This window comes from Hermetia illucens, chromosome 5 (genome assembly GCF_905115235.1).
Source record: "Hermetia illucens chromosome 5, iHerIll2.2.curated.20191125, whole genome shotgun sequence".
Lineage (NCBI taxonomy): Eukaryota > Metazoa > Arthropoda > Insecta > Diptera > Stratiomyidae > Hermetia > Hermetia illucens.
The window spans coordinates 113451612-113473189 of record NC_051853.1 but is presented as its reverse complement, the minus strand read 5'-3'; the positions used below and the strand labels follow the sequence as shown (position 1 = coordinate 113473189).

The 21578-nt window shown below is 43.0% G+C and overlaps 2 protein-coding genes across 2 annotated transcripts in view; both read right to left on the bottom strand.

Moving 5' to 3' along the window:
- LOC119657375 (carbonic anhydrase-related protein 10) overlaps window positions 1-21578 on the bottom strand; it is a 402093-nt gene that overhangs the window by 152857 nt on the left and 227658 nt on the right. The gene's annotated exons all lie outside the window — the stretch shown is intronic.
- Window positions 6713-21578, bottom strand: part of LOC119657374 (pancreatic lipase-related protein 2) — a 28879-nt gene continuing 14013 nt past the window's right edge. The window contains exons 2-4 of the mRNA XM_038064259.1: window positions 7863-8002; window positions 7318-7782; window positions 6713-7102 (exon numbers count right to left, since the gene is read on the bottom strand). Coding sequence (XP_037920187.1) covers window positions 6861-7102; window positions 7318-7782; window positions 7863-8002 — 847 coding nt within the window. The 3' untranslated portion in view covers window positions 6713-6860. The remainder of the gene's footprint in view (window positions 7103-7317; window positions 7783-7862; window positions 8003-21578) is intronic.

Below are 21578 nucleotides of genomic sequence, written 5' to 3'. Positions count from 1 at the left end.
GATCCGTTTGGTACTCGTGGTGTTCCCCTCGGGAAGCGCGGTTGCTTCTGCTTCCTGCGGATTTTGTCTTACTTTCCATGTTCGTCTATAGTATGAAATCCTGTCCAGGAGCTCTTCCAGTTCCATTAGCCCGTTTTTCACCCCTTTACCGACGTTTTTCTGAAGGAACGTCGAAGATCGCATGTGCTTCACAACCGCCGTGCATTTTTTAATAAGCCTTTCCTCTTCCGCTTGCGCCAGAGTAATCGACAGTCCTCCCACTCGGCTTATATTCGAAACCATTTTATTAGCTTCGGCAGTTTCCACTGTGCCTCTTTCCCCAATTACAGCACTGTGCTGTATGATCTGGGTTCCTATCTGTGTTGCAGGTGCCGCATCACTTTCTGAGTCTTTCTCTCCGTCTGCGCGTCCCGATGTCTCGTCGGGTATTTCAGCCCTTGTTGCGTCCTTCGCTGGGCGCTGGGGCGAACGGCGCATTTTCGTGCTGCGAATAAACGCAGCCAGCTCACTCTCCATTTCCACTATCTCCTCGTTTCGTTCGTTTTTATTCTCCATTTGAGTTGTTTACCAGCGCATCGTGTGCAAGGGAGCGGGCCGCAATAGTCAGGGACGGGTATACCCTCGGGGACACAACCCCTACCCCAGTTCCCTGAGGCCTGACCTACGCTTAGCTGATCCCGGAATTCACGGACGGATCAGCGCTCGCTCGGGGCAACGCGGTCTACTAACACCGGTTCAATGCACACTACCCGACCAGGGTCCCGAAGGGGCTGGCTCCTGATACACGCCACAACTACCACCTTGGCAGAGCTAGGCTCACATCACCCCATCGACGTCGACAGGGAGTTGTCGACGGCTCCGGGGACTCCCAGTGTGTCCCGGCGTGTATCGGTCATTAGCAGTTCGCTCTTCACCGAGACACTTTCTCGAGGCTACTACCTAGGACGCAAGTATTATGCCAGCTAGGGGGTCAGAACTACTTGCTCGGGCACCTCGGGGACGCCACTCCCCGTATCGTAAACGACCCATGAAGGATCGTTGACGATCCCTGAGGTAGGGCTTACCCCTTGGGACAATATGTAACGCTCTTTCAGACTAAATCGTATACGATATTAACGGGAGTAACCTAAGTGACTGATAAGCGGCTGAAAGGCAGCGCATCGCAATCTGCAATGACAGTCAAGCTGCATTGAGGTCGTTAAGGACTCAATTGATCACAACAAAAATCCTTCAGGAATGTAGAAAGCTTGATTTCTAGATTCAATACGGTAAAACTATTCTAAGAACCTGGCGCATGTGGTGTAGCTGCAAATGAAATCCCGAATGTCTTAGCAGAAGGGGTCTTAAGTCTCCAGTAACATCCTAGACAAAGTACCTCATAAACTTCAGGCATTCGCTATGGACTACGCCACACTCGACACTCTACGAGGAGCTTTGTGTAGGAATTTCTGTACAGCCTCCCAGGATTCGCCAAACGGTAGCATAGGCCATACCGAAAACCTGCCGATGGGCTAGAATATGATCCGATTCCCAAGTGTATCATTGCAATTCTGACCGACAGCCAAACTAAGGCTTTGGCGTAGGCTAACCACTCTTGTGTCAGACGCGTGCAAATGCATACAAGATGACGGCGGCCTAAACGGGGCACTGGTCTATACAGGATCATGCCGCCAACTTGGCATACCCTACAATTCGCATTGCTTTGACGAATAGACCCGAGTCTGCGCGGGAATTCACCTGAAATCGCTTACGCCACGAAGCCTGACCACCTCTAGTACCACCGGGTTAAGAACCTGAGTTCATATGGCTTAGGAGAATTCCTCAGACACATACTCTCAACCCGGTTATTAGCGGTCGGCTCTCTAGTGGAGGTTTCTTGGGGGTTGTGGCTATGTCCAGACCGCGGACCGAAACCTTCGGGCCTCAAATATGGAATTGCAATTACAACTCGTGTGCCGTTCTCTTTACTTTAGGCTGTGGGTATGTCTTGCATCCACCAGTATCAGTGCAGAGCCATACACTTAGTATATACTGTTAGCGTTGTCGCTTGTCACATTGGGGTTCTGGTAATCCTCACAAAATCAATCCGTGTCTTAAGAAGATCGCAGGGTTAATACCGCACGGTAGGAACCCACGATAAACCACCTGTACGTAGTTCTAGCTAGAATGAGGCTACAAGCACTAGGTAAACCAATCTTTGAGAACCTCACGAAGACCTCTAGATACGAAATGGGAGAGCTGCTATCCTTTCTGAATGCAACAGGCTAGCTCTGAAAATCTGAGCCGGGTGGACTCTGCCTTCTTGCTGACATCGGTCATGACCTTAGGAGTTTTCCGGCATCAAATCGGTGCACCATCGCATTAGTTTTGGTCCTCGAGCAGCCACTGATACCTTACTATCTACCTAGAAAAGGAAGAGTTAAACTGTTCACCTGCGGGAACCGGAATTACCAACTGGACTGAGCAAGCTTTCCATAATGGCACGGCCGTGATGCGGCGAGACACACTAAACTTTTCCTGTCAGAAACATACTGCAAAGTTTATCCTGTCGAAAAGCAGAAAGACTTGCAGGTGTATTGTAGGCTTTCTGACTGATGATTCTCCAAGATGATACGCGTCCACCCTGTAATGAGGAAGCAGCAGGCAGGGAACATTTTCCATCCGAATGCTCCTATGAGTGCATCAGACTGAGATGTTTAGTGCTGATGTCCTCCAACTAGAGCAGGTAGCAGCATCTTCACTGGCGAAAATCATGCGATACATAAGCGGATGCAGAAGATTCCGTTAGATGGGGGAATCGAACACAATGGGCCACTAGGGTCTGAGTGCTCAGAGGCTTTGGCTCACCCCACCTCATACACACACTGACATACACAAAGTGTGCATTTATTCTCGTGTTGTCAGAATTCAAATTTTGAAAAATTATAATTATTCAAAAAAATATATCTCAATGGTCTTTTTGAACAGATTCAAGGATTATTTTTTTAAGATTTTTCTGTTGGTTATTTCTGATGATTTTCCACATAGATATATGTGGACTATATATCTAGATATCAACATTACGAACTTTTGCAATGTTTGTTTTATGTTTCATAACCGATATTGTATCCTCTCAGTAAGTATCGCTCATATACCAACCATATAGGGCACACCTTAGGACAAATCCATGTCCTCGCATCCGCACATGAGATAATTGCTGATAGATCGCTCGTGTGCCTGGTGCCCATCGAATACCGAAAAAGGAAGGAAAAAACCAATGATTCCCAAAAGTCTATTTAGTAGCAACCCAACCAAAAATGTTGTTTCCATTTATCATTGTGCTTCAAAAACGACACCGATAATGTTTCAAAAAAAAAATATGTTTGTAACTTATCTAATCACTCAGAGTAAACTTCTATTGGAATATTTAGAATTAATTGTAATCGTACGGAAGGTGCTTGAAAAATTAAAAGGCTTACATCATCATCCACGGCGCAACAACCGATATCCGGTCTAGGCCTGCCTTAATCAGGAAATCTAGATATCCCGGTTTTGCGGTCCACCAATTCGATATCCCTAAAAGCTCTCTGGCGTCCTGGCCTACGCCATCACTTCATCTTAGGCAGCGTCTGCTTCGTCTTCTTTTTCTACCATCGATGTTGCCCTTATAGACTTTCCGGGCTGGATCATCCTCATCCATACGGATTAAGTGACCTGCCCATCGTAACCTATTGGGTCGGATTTTATCCACAATCGGACGGCCATGGTATCGCTCATAGATTTCGTCGTTATGTAAGCTACGGAATCATCCATCCTCATGTAGGGGGCGAAAAATTCTTCGGAGGATTAAGAACTCAAGTCTCCGAGGAATACATGAGGACTGGCAAGATCATTGTCTTGTACAGTAAGAGCTTTGACCCTATGGTGAGACGTTTCGAGCGGAACAGTTTTCGTAAGCTGAAATAGGGTCTGTTGGCTCGGAGGATTAAGAACTCAAGTCTCCGAGGAATACATGAGGACTGGCAAGATTATTGTCTTGTACAGTAAGAGCTTTGACCCTATGGTGAGACGTTTCGAGCGGAACAGTTTTCGTAAGCTGAAATAGGGTCTGTTGGCTGTGAGTAGATTTCCTCATCGTAGCTGTTATCGGTTGTGATTTTCGACCTTAAATAGGAGGAATTATCAACGGTCTCAAAGTTTTATTCTCCTATCTTCCCGTTTGACCAGTGCAGCTCGATGCTGTTGATTGGTTGGTTTTCGGTGCTGACGTTACCACCATATACCTTATCTAGCCTTCATTGATGTGCAGCCCAAGATCTCGCCTCGATTGCCGCCTGCTCGATCTGGATGATGGCAGTTTGTATGTCTCGGGTGGTTCTTCCCATAATGTCGATATTGTCAGCATAGGCCAGCAGTTGGGTGGACTTAAAGAGGATCGTACCTCTTGCATTTACCTCGGCATTACGGATCACTTTCTCGAGGGCCAGGTTAAAGAGGACGCATGACAGGGCATCCCCTTGTCGTACACCGCTGTTGATGTCGAATGGTCTTGAGAGTAATCCTGCTGCTTGGTCAGGGTCAGCCTAGTCAGTCTTATAATTTTCGTCGGGATACCGAATTCTCTCATGGCCGTGTAAAGTTTTAAAGTCGATGAATAGATGGTGCACCTGTTGTCCATATTCCAACAGTTTTTCCATCGCTTGCCGCACAGAAAAAATCTGATCTGTTGCTGATTTGCCTGGAGTGAAGCCTCTTTGGTATGGGCCAATGATGTTCTAGGGGTATGGGACTATCCGGCCTAGCAAAATAGCGGAGAATATCTTATAGATGGTACTCAGCAACGTGATACCTCTATAATTGCTGCACTGTGTGATATCTTCCTTTTTATGTATGAGACAGATAATGCCTCGATCCCAGCCGTCAGGCATTGATTCGCTGTCCCATACATTTAGCATCAATTGATAAACCACTTGGTGTAACTGGTGGCCTCCATATTTAACCAATTCGGCTGTAATTCCATCGGCTCCTGGCGACTTATGATTTTTTAGCCGATGAATTGCACGGACTCTTTTTCCTAAACTTGGTGGTGGCAGTATTTGTCCGTCGTCTTCAGTTTGCGGGACCTCCAACTCGCCAATGTCCTGGTTATTCAGTAGCTCATCAAAGGACTCAACCCTTCGCTCCAATATGCCCATTCTGTCGGAAATCAGATTTCCCTCTTTGTCTCGGCAGGATGAGCATCGAGGTGTATAAGGCTTCATCGTGCTAACTGGTTGGTAAAACTTCCGCGCCTGGTGCGGTCGCTCCCGGTACTTTTCTAGTTCACAGACTTGTTGGTTCTCCCAAGGTTCCTTTTTCCATCTGTGAAGTCGCTTCTCCGCTCGACGGAGTTCGTGATAAGTCTCTGCGCGTGCCCGCGTTCTTTGAGAATGCAACATTACTCGGTATGCGGCATTCTTCCGTTCCGTTGCTAGCTTACATTCATCGTCAAACCAGCCGTTTCGACTCCTTTTGCGGCTGGGGCCAAGTATGTTTGTGGCCGTATGAATGATAACGTTCTTCAGGTGGTTGTGGAGATCATTTGTTGATGCTTCATCTCCAGGTCCTCTGTTGACTGCGGTTATTGCGGCATCCATTTCCCTCTTATAGGTGTCGCGGAGGGTTATGTTGTAGGTGGCTTCAGTGTTCACTCTCACCTGATTGTCAGAGGGGATTCTAGGTAGGGTATTGTCATTCGAACTCGGAGCACCATGCCAACGAGATAGTGATCCGAGTCTATATTGGCCCGTCTATATGTTCTGACATTCATCAAGGCTGAGAGGTGGCGGCGTTCGATCAACACGTGGTCAATTTGATTGAAAGTGGTCCCGTCTGGAGAGGCCCATGCATGTCTGTGGACTACTTTCCGCGCAAACCTGGTATTTCCAACAACCATTTCGTGTGACCCTGCTAATTGGATCACCGGCAGTCCGTTATCGTTTGTATTATATATACATGGTTTACTGGATGGCCACTGTAATATATTGTGTAGCGGCTCTTCTCCAGGAAACTGGTCCTTGTCCAGGGCATCTCCTGTAACGCTGTAACATCAGCCCTATATTGGAGCAGGGTATCGGCTAGCTGCTCAGCAGCTTCATCTCTGTACAGGGAGTGCGTGAGAAAATGCGCAAATCGTTCTTCCTTTGTCGTTGCCGGGTTCGTTGTTGTGTAATCCGTCCAGTCCGAGGCTCCTGTTGTGGCTTCATAACAAGTTATTTTCCGTGTAGGGTTGTCAGCCCTACCCAACCCCCAACCTGGAGGACCAGTTGGTACAATGTATCCCGTTTTTAGGCGCGGGAGACTTGTCTTCATCCTTCTCCGTCTGCAGCTTTTCGTTAAGAACGAGTTCCCAGCGGTCACCACCAGGAGGTGGAGATAGGGTTTGGTAGAGCTGTTGGTGTTGGTTCAGCAGACATTTCTCAGGTTTTATGCTCCATCGTGGGTACCAATCAACGTTTCGACATGGGACCTATACTAACCTTTGACCACGGGGGAAATTTAATTTTTGCTTCTAAAAGTGTAAAGTTTTCATATTTTGTCATGCTAATTTATCCTATTGAACAGAACCCCGTGCCTATGGGATAATTTTTGATTTTTCAAAATTTTCACGAAATTGATTAGATAGTAAGGAATCTGAGAAATTAACGTGAAGAAAGCCAAAATTTTCTATTTCATGGGAAATGAAACGAAGCCGAAATGAGTATGTACTATATCTACTGTATATGCAAAACCTTGCAAGCATTGTCAATTACTATATGTGACATACATTTACATATAATTACATATGAAAAAATGCCAATTATCAAGGAATATCATATTCTTGTCCAGTACAAGTTCACGGCTTAGGGAAGATCGTCCTTAGTGCGTTTTGTTTCCACATACGGAGCGTTTGTTAATGTACTGAAATAGAAATTCCCTTTCCTGCGCTCTGAGTGAATGCCAAATCTGCTCATCTTATTCCATCGACAGAGACCCAGCTTGAAGTGTTTGTAGTTGGAGCAATCCCAGCCAATGTAGAGATTATTGGGGTTCAAGGAGTACTTGAAAAATTTCACGACTGAAGAATGGCTGCAGCCTATGGGGTCTGTAATACAAAAATAGTTACAATTCCCATATACACACATAGTCGCCTACTCGATCAGTGAATATCCCTACATCCGCAAAAGTGGAAAAGAAGGAAATTTAGAAGAAGAGAACTATGGCCAGTTAAACATTGAAATGAATTCCTGTGACATTGAACATTAGAATCGAATAATAGTAGTAGCTGTTGTTGAGATCTTACAGTTTGTCATACATTACTTTTATTCTCCTCGTTTTCATTCGCTGGGTATATGCAGTTACTTTGGGGCGATGATCCGCCGTTGGGGTAGAAATCAGCATGACCGCACTTTTTGTCAGTACCAAGCGTGCCTGCTGAGGTATGCATGACTTGAACGAATCTAGCGTCACTCTCGTCCAAACGGTACTTGTGTCCGACATCATAGGGCATGGTGAATAGGGGCCCGGCAGGATCTAGGCCAATTATTTCACCAATCTGTCCATTCAGTCGGGATCCTGCATACCCCACGGCGTGCGCTCCCAAACTGTAGCCGACTAAAATTATGTCATTTCGATCAACGTTCCGATACGATTCCAACCATCGAATCATCTGCACAACAGTATTGCCCACGCGAAACACCTTTAACATGGCACTTTTGTAGTCCTGGCCTGCAAATTTTCGCCAATCAACTGCACATATATTTACATCTTGGTATCGCCGCCAAGCTATATTTCACACCAGGAAGATAGTAGTGGGGGTTATTGAAATATTCCAGTTATTGCCACTTGCTCAAACTTTGCCTTACCCATTTGAATTCCTTGTACCCAATCACTCGTGCCTTCATCCATCCAGCCGTGCAGAATGAAAACCAAAGGATAACGCAATAAAAGTTTGTCGGCTGTGGCCTCAACGTTCAGTTTCAACAAAAACGAATCTTCATTGTCCCTGCAATGTTTAATATGAGAATAGCTTCATGATTTTTGGTTGCAGTAAGAACAGCCAGTCTATGCATCTATGCACGTTACTGGTCAAATTAAAATAGTAAATTAGAGGTTAATGATAAAATATGTGGTTGGGAATTCTTCTCAATAAAATTATATGGAATTTAATAGAAAAGTTTTGCATGAGGCAGGTTGAGAGAAGTGTGGTTCATAGGTGGATATTAAACTCGATAAGCGGTTGCATAGCGCAAATGTGAAACTATCCAGTTTCGCGAATTTTGCATCAATTTGGTTAATAATAAATATTCGTTATTGAGAACATTTAAATAAACTCCGCCATGCTATTAAAATAGTATGCTGGTCCCAAGCCCAGATAAAGGAGGAGGGTTTGAGGCAACGTACTCTGTACTATCCTCAGTAAAACAAAAATAAAATGCTGAGATCAGGGAAAGAGGTAAATAGAGTATAGTTGGAGTTATTCTACTATGCTAAATCCTACCTGATCTCTCTTGGTGACAGGCCCCATGACAGGTCGATCAAGAAAATGCATAGAATGTCGTTACAAACATGATGATCGGATTGAGTCACAAGCCTCGGAAAAATTCTAGGGCGTCTACCTCAGTCGACGCGGCAGGACGGGCCCCAGTCCTGTCGAGAAATGGGCAAGGGTTCTTGACGCATGGACGTAAGCAAGTTAGTCTGTACACAACGAACAAAACAAATACGTGTCTAAATGTTGGTACCCTAACTGGAGAGACCGAGGAACTCGCAAGAACCCTTCGGAAAAGGTGCATTGACATCTGCTCTCTGCAAGAAACCCGATGGTCTGGTGCCAAAAGCTGCGACATTAAACGCGAACGCGGTAAAAATGGCTACAAACTTCTCTGTTTTGGTAACCCACACACTCAATATGGTGTTGGCATTGCCATCTCAGAGGGTTTCCGTGATGCCATTAAAGAAGTTGAACGATTTGATGATCGGCTGATGAAGCTCACCATTATATCAGCTGATCGCACTATTCACTTCTTCACCGCGTATGCACCACAGACAGGTCGACCTGATGCCGAGAAAGATGCCTTCTGGCAACTTCTCGATGAAAAGACTTGTCACGTTCCTGCTGACGATTACATAATCATTGCCGGCGACCTTAATTGTCATGTGGGTGAAAAGGCAGACGGTAACAGGTGCCATGGAGGAAAGGGGTTCGGAGCGCGCAATCAGGGTGCCGAGCGTATAATCGATTTCGCGGACACCCATGACCTTGTACTTATGAATACATGGTTCATCAAACGATTGTCTCATCTTCCCACATTTTATAGGGGGAACAATAAAACGCAAATCGACTATATTCTCATAAGACGCCAATATTTTAACACTGTCACTGATTGCAAAGTCGTTCTCTATGAGACCATCGCACCTCAACATCGGCCGTTGATTGCCGTCCTGCGAATTAAGCCACCGATAAAACAGCGTGAGGAACGCACTGGCCCGCCGCGCATTAAATGGTGGTGATTTGGTGAGAAGAAAGAAGAAACGGTCTCCTTCATACGATTGCCAACCATTACGAATGTGGAAGAATCACGGAACCAAATGAAAGACACCATCCACAAAGCGGCCTCTACAACCCTCGGGGTCACCAAGCCGGGTAAGCGGTGCATCAACCGAGATACTTGGCTTTGGAATGATGATGTTGAAATGAAGGTCCGTGAAAAGAAACGCCTCTACCACAAATTTCTCGACGATAAAACGCCTGCTAATTGGCAAATTTATAAGAATGCCAACCGGGAAGCAAAGAAAGCGGTCGCTGTCGCCCGAGCGAACCATTTCAAAAATCTTTACGATAAACTGGACACTCGGGATGGCGAGAGAGATCTGTATCGACTTGCTAAAAGCCGTGATGAACGCACACGGGATATCGAACACTTCTGTTGTGTTAATGAGAAGAACGGTACTTTGCTTACCAACCGTCGAGCCGCAACGGATAGATGGCGAGAATACTTCGAGCAGATTTCAACTGAAGAATTTGAGGATGAGCTCCACTTCCACAATCATTGTCGACATTTGGAGCAGTTCCACCAGTCAGCGCAACTGAAGTCGCGGAGGCAATAAAACAAATGAAGTCGGGTGAGGCAACAGGACCTGATGACATCGCATCTGAGCTCTGGAAAGCGAAGAGCTGGGACCCAACACTGTGGCTCAGTGAATTCTTTAACCGGGTTATTCAAGAAGGAAGAACACCATCTGACTGGCAAGAAAGTACTCCCGTTCCAATATGGAAAAAGAAAGGTAGCCCAGCAGAATGTTAAATTACCGTCCGATCCGGTTACTTTCCCATACCATGAAGATTTTTGAACGCATTCTTGACAACCGTATTCGCGAAATCGTTAAAATAACCGTGAATCAAGCCGGATTTGTCAAGAACTGCGGAACTACTGACGCAATACACGCTGCGCGGTTACTCATGGAGAAACACCGTGAGAAGCATCGCCCTCTTTACATTGCCTTCTGTATCTAGAGAAAGCGTTTGACCGTGTACCACACGAACTTATCTGTTATGCTTTACGACAACACTTCGTGCCAGAAGAACTTGTGCGCTGGGTTCAATTGCTCTACCACGATCCGAAAAGTAAAGTTCGAAGTATGGTGGGTGTATCAAAACCGCTTCGTGTCTCTGTTGGAGTTCATCAAGGAAGTGCCCTCTCGCCACTCCTCTTTGTTCTGGTTATGGATACCGTCACACGGGATATCCAACGTCCAGCGCCCTACACACTGCTTTATGCAGATGATGTTTTCCTAGCATCTGATAGCAAAAATGATCTCGAGCAGCTTGCTCAAAAATGGTAAAAATGGAATGATCGCCTCATGCAACACGGTCTCAGATTGAATTTAAACAAAACTGAATTTTTGACGACCGATCCCCATGAAACAGGCACAATCACTGTCAGCGGCAGTGATCTGCCCAGAACTGAGCGATTTAAATACCTTGGGTCAACGCTATCAGCCAATGGAGAACTGCGTTATGAAATTGCTTCACGCATTAACGCAACCTGGATGAAGTGGCATTCCACAACTGGTGTCCTTTGTGATCGACGTATTAACGAACGTCTCAAATCTAAAATCTACCGCAATGTCGTCCGTCCAGTCGCTCTCTATGGTTCTGAGTGTTGGCCGATCATAAAAGACAATTAACGGCGTCTTGCGGTAATGGAGACGAAAATGCTACGTTGGACTAGTGGCGTCACACGTTTAGATTACATCCGAAATGAGGATATCCGCGATCGTTATGGGTTTGCACCGATTGTGGAAAAGTTGCGAGAGAGGCGTCTTCGACGGTATGGTCACGCAATTCGTGCAAACAAGAATTCACTTGCCAAGATTGGTCTGAACATCGAAGTCGATGGTAAACGACCAAAAGGCAGACCTAAGCAACGGTGGCTTGATACGCTTGATGGGGATTTGAAAGCCTCGAGATTGCACCCAGATCAGGCACTCGATAGAGCCAAATGGCGAAGCCGATGACGACGAGCCGACCCCGCTTGTGAACGGGACAAAGGCTGAAGAAAAAGAAGAAGAACATATAAATAAGTATGGTTTTCATTTACCCATATGTAGGAAATAAGTAACGTAATTTGTTTTTGGGATTGTTTTAAATATAATAATGTGATTAGATTGCTCTATTACGATCCGAATAGTAAAGTTCGAAGGGTGTTAGGTATATTAAAACCGCTTCGTGTCTTTGTACCTCGTTATCTGGTCTAGGCCTGCCTTAATAAAGAACTCCAGACATCCCGATTTTGCGACGATGTCCACCAATTTGATATCCGTAAAAGCTGCCTGGCGTCCTGACCTACGCCATCGCTCCATCTTAGGCAGGGTCTGCCTCGTCTTCTTTTTCTGCCATAGAAGTTATTACACTCTTAATCATGCGAATGCACACAACGTGATCTATATGCACACGCTTCCCATAGGTAGGCAAATTTCAGTTCATCAATCGATGCACATTGAACGCGGTAAATAGGTTTTATTTATATTTGCATATTTGGCACTTTTATAATTACAATAATTGCACATTTTATGTATAAATAAATGTAAGTCTTAAGCAGTAGGCATTCTTGTTGTGAATATAGAGAACAAATAAAGTTTATAAATCGAACGTGCGTTATTTTTTTACCATACCCACGGAAGGAAAAGATAACTGGTGCCCGAGCAAAATCTAATACTGTACCCACGAGAACATAGTATTCCGGTAGTTAAAAGTCCGAGGAAAAATCTTAGTACTTTCCGGGTAAATACAGCGCGTTCGATTCAAAACCGTATAGTAATAGCTGTTCCCACGAGCACACAGCTACGGTTAACTAATAATTAACTAATTTTCTAATTGGCCAGGGGAACACACGAAGCCTAAAGGTTCCTTAAAACTATCGCTGAGGCTGGCGATAGACCTGATCTTAAAAAAAAAAATAATATATTTAATAATAAATTAATAGTAACAACAAGCCCGAGCGATTTCATCGTTCCCATAGGAACACGGTGTGTGAGCGTAATATTGGAAGCAGATACTGCTGTAGCTGCAAGTGAGTGATTAGATCCAGTACCATTAGTAGGCGCATCTCAATCCATCCACTAACGGCCTGCGCTAAAGAGGAAGAATACGGACGGTCCCGAATAAGAAGCAGTTACTTCAATGGCATTTATTTTTCTGTAACCATCAAATTTTTTATTTTTACAAATTTCTCTTAAACATTGATAGAATTGTTACCATACGTAAATTGAATAATCGAAATATTACATAAATAAAATCTCTATTTTTGAAATAACTGGAATCTTTCTCGGAAATGTTCAATTGTGAAGATTAGTGTGAACCATTTTCAATGCGCAAAGAGTGTTAAACAAGTCGGGAAACCGGAAGCTTGACGCTTCAGGTATAAAAGGTTTTGTGTTTCCCTATGTGAGGAGCATAAGGTAGTTCTCAATTGGCTTATAGCATTGACCCGAGATATTGAAATCGTTCAGTTCTGGGCAGGTTACTGCCATTGCCAGAACTGAGCGATTTAACTATCTCGAGTCAATGCTATCTGCCAATGGAGAACTGCGTAATGAAATTATTTCACACATTAATGCAACCTGGATGAAGTGGCATTCCCCAACTGGTGTTCTTTATGATCGACGTATCAGCGCACGTCCCAAATCTAAAATTTACTGCAATGTCGTCCGTCTGCCACTCTCTATAGTTCTGAGTATTGGCCGACTATAAAGGTCAATCAACGGCGTCTTGCGGTAATGGGGACGAAGATGTTGCATTGCACTGGTGGCGTGACACGTTTTGATTACGTCTGAAATGAGAATATCCGCAATCGAACGGGTTTGCACCGATCGTGGGAAAACTGCAAGGGAGGCGTTTTCGATGGTGCGGTCACGTAATTCACGCTAACGAGAATTCAACAACTAGCATTGGTCAGAACATCGAAAGCGATGATAAGCAACCAAAAGCCGGCCAAAACAATGGTAGCTTGATATGTTGGAGGCCTAGATTTCGTTTAGGCGCACCACCCTGATTTTTTTCGGATTTTTAGGTTGGGTAATTTCCGAAAATGAGTCCTGTCTCACTTCAAATGCGTACATTTCGACTCCTTACTCACGCACTTTGCAATTTATGCCAAAACTAATGTCAGTTTCGGAAAGTACAAATTAGGACCTTTCATTTGATACCCTATACAACTATATCCGGTGAAAAAAAATTTTGAATCCCCCCTTTGCATGTATGGGGAGCCCCCTTTAAACTCCACCTAAATTTATGCCACTCGCTGTATGCGTGGGATTTCATAGTTCCCATCTGTCCACCTAATTTCGTTCGGATCGGTTTAGCCGTTTTGGAGAAAAATGCGTGTTACAGACAGACAGACATTGAATCGATTTTAATAAGGTTTTGTTTTACACAAAACCTTAAAAAGGGCTAGGGAGAATTAGATTTTTCTTGAATGGAATTTTAATATTTCACTGGAATTTCAATTATTCTCGTTAATTATGACGTCAGCATCTTATTTGTATGGCTTAGGATGCTGTTAATTAGCACGAAATTGATAAGTTTGAACTGCTATAAACTTCACACTAATATTTGGTTTTACATGAAACCTGGCGTGTGTATGCATGAGGCTGTCCTCTATGTCGGTGCAAAATTTAGTACACTTAGGATGAACTTAAGGGGAGGTTTTTAGTCTATTTCTAAAAGTTGATAATGTACTATTAGTAAATTTTTTGAGCAGATACTGGAATGGGACATCTCTCGAAGATTAGATTTCACATAAGTGTTTTACACAAAGCCTTAAAAAGGGCTGCAGATAAATAGATTCTTCATAAATGTGACTTTAATATTCCACGCGAATGTCAATTTTTCCGGGTAATTATGACGTCAGCATCTGATTTGCATGGCTTTGGAAGCAGTAAACTCGCGCGAAATTGCTAAATTTGAACTGCTACAACTTTGGCGTTAATTGCCTGATTTCCATGAAATTTAGTACATATATACGAAATATTGTTCCCTATGTTGGTACAAAATTCGGAAGTCCTAGGAAGAATTTAAGGGGGCTTTTCAGTAAATTTCTAAAAAGTAGTATTATACTATTAGTAAGTTTATTTGAGCAGATATCGGAATGGGACATATTTTGAGGCCTAGATTTCATCTAGGCGCACCACCCTGATTTTTTTCGGATTTTTAGGTTGGGTAGTTTCCGAAAATGAGTCCTGTCTCACTTCAAATGCGTACATTTCGACTCCTTACTCACGCACTTTGCAATTTATGCCAAAACTAATATCAGTTTCGGAAAGTACAAATCGGGACCTTTCATTTGAAACCCTATACAACTATATCCGAAGAAAAAAATTTCTGAATCCCCCCTTTGCATGTATGGGGAGCCCCCCTTTAAACTCCACCTAAATTTATGCCACTCGCTGTATGCGTGGGATTTCATAGTTCCCATCTGTCCACCAAATTTCGTTCGGAGCCGTTTTGGAGAAAAATGCGTGTGACAGACAGACAGACAGACAGACATTGAATCGATTTTAATAAGGTTTTGTTTTACACAAAACCTTAAAAAAGAAAAGGAAGGAAAAAAGAATTTTTTTTTGGGTTTGCCTTGTGCATACAGGACACGGAAAATCTAAAAAATCACAACTCCTCATTGCATCGTTCCCGTTCCTATAGGAAATAATGGAGACTATTCAGGAAACCTTAAGGCAATTAACTGGAGCGCTTAATGCCCAAATCGAAATTTCAAAAAAAACAGAAGCACGATTGGTGTTTCTAGAGAAAGCAATTAAGACCCAGCCTTCAGATTCTCAAAGCCAATCAATCCCCATGCTCCCCCAGAATGAGAAGGATCTAGAGGATATTAAAAAACTTCCTGATTGTGTAAGGGACTTACAGGTATTTGACGGCGACCCAATTCAATATATATCATGGGTCCACAGTGTGGAAACTATTCTTGCGGATTATCAGATCGTCCGCCGATATATATGGCCATTCTTCGCCATATTAGGCAAAAAGTGAGAGGACCAGCAGATGCTGCACTCATCTCCTCCAATATATTCGACGACGATTGATCTTGCATTAAGCAATGTTTATCGCTTCATTATGCGGACAAGCGAGATGTTCGTACACTGGAGCACCAGCTACACTCAATGTTCCAAGGGAGCAAGAGTGTCGATGAATTCTATGCAGCCGTGAATCACCAACTTTCCTTGTTGGTGAATAAAATCAAAATTGAGGACTATTCCCAGGAGACAATTACAGCACTAACGCAGAATTATAGGAATAGAGCATTGAATGTCTTCATCAGGGGTTTGAATGGGGACCTTTCAAGAATGTTGATAGTTCAGAAACCACAAACTCTTCCCGAGGCTTATGCTTCCTGTTTGGAGTTTCAGAACCTCAATTTCAGAAATATTAACATCCGACAGAGGAATGTTAATAATTCCATATCTTCCCCAATTAACCAAATCTTCACTCCGCGCCGCGCTTTTAACAATCCTAGGATAACAGTGCCATATCAGCAGTTAAGTACAGCTGCGTGAAATTGGGTATATAATAATCGCCCCAGCAACCCACCGCAGCAGGATACACACAATCCTCCTCTGAGACCCACAAATCCTAAACCTCCAACACCTATGGAAGTAGATAGATCCATCCAGACTCGCCAGGTGGATTATACGAACAGACCCCGTAACTTTTACCCTAATAAGCGCTCAAACGATTCTATGAATCTGCCTAGGAAATCGCAGCATCTCCATAACCTAGAATCGTAGGAGCAAGTAACTGATTCATGTATTGACCATGATCAGTCCGGTTATTATAACGTAGAGCCTCAGGACGAAACAGAGGAAAGTTACTTTGATCAAATTGAGGAATGCGAGCCTGTATTTCAGGAAAATCAACTAAATTTTATGATGGACGCCTGTCTAGCGTACCATACTTAGAGTATCGTATCCGAAATGGTAGAATACTCAAGTTTTTAGTGGATACTGGTGTGAACAAAAATTTCATCTCTGTTCAATTTTCCCAAAATGCGAAACCAATAGCTAAACCATTTAAAATTCAATCAGCCGCGGGGGAGATCCTTATAACACTAGGAGTTACTGGCAAGTTCTTTGAGAGCGCCGGGAACGACACGCCACTAAATTTTTACGTTTTGCCCGGTCTGAAATCATTCGACGGGATAATAGGCGACGACACTCTGAAGCAACTTAATGCTGTCATTGACAGGAAAAATAATACTCTCAAAATTTCGCCGAACAATAAAATTCCCCTGAAAGCAAAGGAATCTAAGCAGGTAAATAGCGTAGCAATAAAGAACGACCACCTTTGTGATGGAATGAAAGAGAAATTGCGGGGGTTATTAGAGGAATATAGCGAGACCTTCGGACCAATTAATGACAGCGAGATGATGGAAACAAATGTAAGGGCTGAAGTCAGAATCACTTCGTCTGATCCCATTTATGCAAAATCATACCCCTACCCTGTCAATTTGGGAGCCGAGGCAGAAAGACAGATATCCGAGATGCTTGCAAACGGTATCATACGTCCCTCGAATAGTGCGTATAATTCACCCACTTGGAAAAGCCAAATTCCTTGGGCGAAAAGCAATATCGACTAGTGGTGGACTTTAAAAGACTCAATGCGATCACCATTCCAGACACGTACCCCATACCGAACATCACCAACACCCTAGCAAGCTTCGGAAGATCCAAGTACTTTACGACACTCGATTTAACATCAGGATTCCATCAGATTAGAATGAAGGAGGACGATATAGCTAAAGCGGCGTTTTCAACCGCGAATGCAAGTACGAGTTTACTAGACTCCCCTTTGGTAAAGAATGCTCCCGCTATCTTCCAAAGAATGATAGATGATGTGTTAAAACCGTTCGTTGGGAAGATATGCTACGTGTACATCGACGACATTATCATCTTAGGTGAAACAGAAGAACAATATTTTGGAAATCTATAGACGATACTTGGGCAACTGAAGAAAGCAAATCTAAAAGTCAACTTAGAGAAATCTAAATTTTTAAGGACTCAAGTAGAATTTCTGGGATATGTTATCTGCCAGAAGGGCATTCTGCCTGATCCGAATAAAATCGCTGCAATTAGGAAAATCAATCCTCCAACAAATCTCAAAGATTTAAAGGCATTCCTTGGATTAGCCTCGTATTATAGGAAATTGATTAGAGACTTCGCAAAAGTCGCGAAACCTTTAACCAACATTACGAAAAATGGAAATGCACAATTCAAAGCTAACCAATCGAAGAAAAAGGAAATTAAACTCGGGCCCACAGAATTGCAAGCTTTCGACGAGTTGAAGGAACTCCTTACGTCATCCGAGGTTCTAGCATTTCCAGACTTCGAGAAGGCATTCATTCTAACCACTAACGCGTCAAACCATGCAATTGGAGCAGTTTTGTCGCAAGGTGAAGTGGGAAGTGATAGGCCTATCATTTATGTTTCAAGATCACTAAATAAAACCGAAGAGAATTACGCCACAAACGAGAAGGAGTTGCTGGCTATCGTTTTGGCCCTCGACAAACTCAGGACGTACCTCTACGGGGCAAAGCAGATAAAAATTCGAACAGATCATCAACCACTTACGTTCGCTCTGAGTAATAGTAATAATAATGCGAAACTCAAGCGGTGGAAATCGAGAATAGAAGAGTATAATTACGAGTTACTATACAAACCAGGGAAAACCAATGTCGTGGCCGATGCCCTCTCTAGGCTGCCGGTGGAGGTAAACATTCTTGACTCCGGCTTGGTAACAATGCACAGTGCAGAGGAAGACAGCAGAAATCTCATCCCTCATACCAAGACTCCAATTAATGTGTTTAAAAATCAGCTTATAATATCCTTAGGTAAGGAGATGAGTACTTACGAGGAACCACACCCAGCGTACAAAAGACATTTTATTCAGTTAAGCGAAATAAATAAAGACAGCTTAACTAGGGTACTCAAGGAAAGGTTAAACCCTAATGTCGTTAATGGCATTAAAATTCCCGAGGTATATTTGCAGTTACTTCAGGAAGTTTTTAAGGAAAGTTTTTCAAAATTCAAAATTCGCATCACCCAAAGAATGTTGCAGGATATTGCTAATGAAGAAAACAAGGTCGAAATTATACAATAGGAACATCGGCAGGTTCATAGGAATCATAAAGAAAATAAAGAGCAGATATTAGAGCGATATTACTTCCCGAAAATGACGAAGGAAATTAAAAATTATGTGGCAACCTGTGACAATTGTAATAGGAACAAGTATGACCGGCACCCAGCCAAGCCGGAATTGCCGGAATTGGAAACACCTGTTCCAGAATATCCGACACAAATCTTGCATATGGACATTTTTGAAATTTCGGAGGAAAAATACCTTACCTGCGTGGACAAGTTTAGCAAGTTCGCAAAGTTTTTTCACTTAAAGAATAAGTCCGTCCTTCATCTACGCGACAAGCTAATCAAGGTGCTTCACTATTTCAGCGTTTCTGAAGTACTGGTTTCAGACAACGAACCAAGTTTCGTTAGTCCAACAATCTTAAACTACCTTGAAGCATTAGGAGTAACCATATACTTGACACCACCTCAAAAAAGTGAGGTTAACGGTACGGCTGAACGCCTGCATTTCACTATTCTTGAACTTTTGCGATGCATCCGACAGGAATACCCTGACCTTTCTCTTAACGAGGCAATAAACGTTACCGTAGACAGATACAATAATTCCTTTCACTCCGTTACAGGGAAGAAACCGGTTGACATATTTTTCGCTAGATCACAGCGCATAAATTATCAGAAGTTACTTGATTTTAAAACCAAACTAAATCAAGATGTTAAATGCGAAATCATGCGAAGACAAAAGAATCAGATTAGTAAACACAATTCTAAAAGAACTAAACCAAAATCCTACAAGCCTGGAGATGTAGTCTTCGAGGTTGATAAGCAAATTAAAGCAAAAAGCAAACCCTTGTATTAGAAGAAAACTGCTGCACAGGACAACCTTGTCACTATCACCACAACCGAGGGTAGGGAGGTTCACAAGACTCATCTAAAAAATATCCCTTCCATTTCAGACTCACCTTTTGGAATGTACGGGCTTCTGTGGATGTTTACGAGCACAATGGACCACTTATGACCATGAAACAGGGAGTCGGGAGAATCTTAACAGGAAGCTTTAAAATTATTCATGCGATTAATATTAGCCATTACGACGAAGTTATTAGTAGTATAAAATTAACAGTGAAATACCGAGTCAATAGAACAAGTATTTTAGTACCTCAACTTAATCGTCGCATCTCCGAAATAGAGAGGCTAATTGACCAACTAAGATACATGGAAGTACGTAGGTCTAGTCGATCAATAAATTGGTTAGGTTCTGCCTGGAAATGGTTTGCGGGAAGTCCGGATGCCACTGATTGGGATAGCATTGTCAAGAGTCAGAATAATATTATAGACAACAACAACAAGCAGTACAGAATCAATAGGTATATTAGCAGAGTATCTACAGAACCTTTTGATAACTACAATAGAATCGTTGCCGACCTTGCTACCCTAAATAACGATAAGTATGAGCAAACGTTATTTAATAAAATGACGATTTTAAAGGAGGAAATAGAGGAGATTGTTCTGGCCAACCAGCTCGCTAAGAGGGGTATAGTCAATTCGAAACTTCTGGACAGGGTTGAAGTAAAGGAAATCCTCGCACAGGTTGAGACGCTCCCGTACAGCAATGATATTCAAGCTATTGAATACGCGAGCCTATGGTGGCACCGATTTCAATCACCTCTTGATCCGTCCAACTGGATGGTAAGGATGGTAAGATGATTTACATCAACTATTCTAGTCTATTTTTGAACCACAAGGAAAAGTACGGCGTAAGCGAGCGATGCTCCGAAATTCAAGGCATAACTATTTGCAATAAGAATCAGTTGCGAGAACTAACATCTACTGAATGCCTTTACCAAATATTGCAGGGAACCAATGCGATCTGTGACTACCAGTTCCACAATAGTCCCGTAGTCGAACTCATTAATGAAAACACGCTATATCTAACAAATTTTGTAGGTAAATTAAACTATGATAATACAACAAGGGTTCTCAATGGCACCTTTCTAATTAATTTCCAAAATGATACAGTACAGGTGGACGACGTAAAGTACACCAGCAGAGAAATCAGAAGCTTCCATCTTTTACCCTCAACTTTAACTAGCAATTTAACCGAAAATGATGTAAAAGTTGATGCACAAACTTCATTTGGATAACATTAAAAGGCTTGAAAATCTAACATCCAACAACATTGTGTCAATTGCTTCTGACACTGTAATTGCTATCGTAACCTTATCATTAGCCGCCTTGTCTTATTCCTTTTCTTACGACGTAGAAATACCTCCCTGAGATTAGAAACAAACCTACCCTACTCCCATCCGGATCCTATAAGGTTGCAGTTCTAATCTGTGGGACACAGATTTTTGAGGAGGGAGGAGTTACCACACTCTTAATCATGCGAATAGACACAACGTGATCTATATGCACACGCTTCCCATAGGTAGGCAAATTTCAGTTCATCAATCGATGCACATTGAACTCGGTAACTAGGTTTTATTTATATTTGCACATTTGGCACTTTTATAATTACAGTAATTGCACATTTTATAAATAGATGTAAGTCTTAAGCAGTAGGCATTCTTGTTGTGAATATAGAGAACAAATAAAGTTTATAAATCGAACGTGCGTTATTTTATTACCATACCCACGGAAGGAAAAGATAACTTAGATATTGCCCTTATAGACTTTCCGGGCTGGATCATCCTCATCCATACGGACTAAGTGACCCGCCCACCGTAACCTATTGAACCGGATTAGGATTAGGTAGGTAGATAGGAGAAACTATCAACGGTCTCAAAGTTGTATTGTCCTATCTTTATTCTTCCCGTGTGACCAGTGCGGTTTGATGTTGTTGGTTGGTTGGTTTTGGTGCTGACGTTACCACCATATACTTTGTTTTGCCTTCGTTCGGTAAGGAAGTGACCTCTTGCCAATGCACTTTCTCT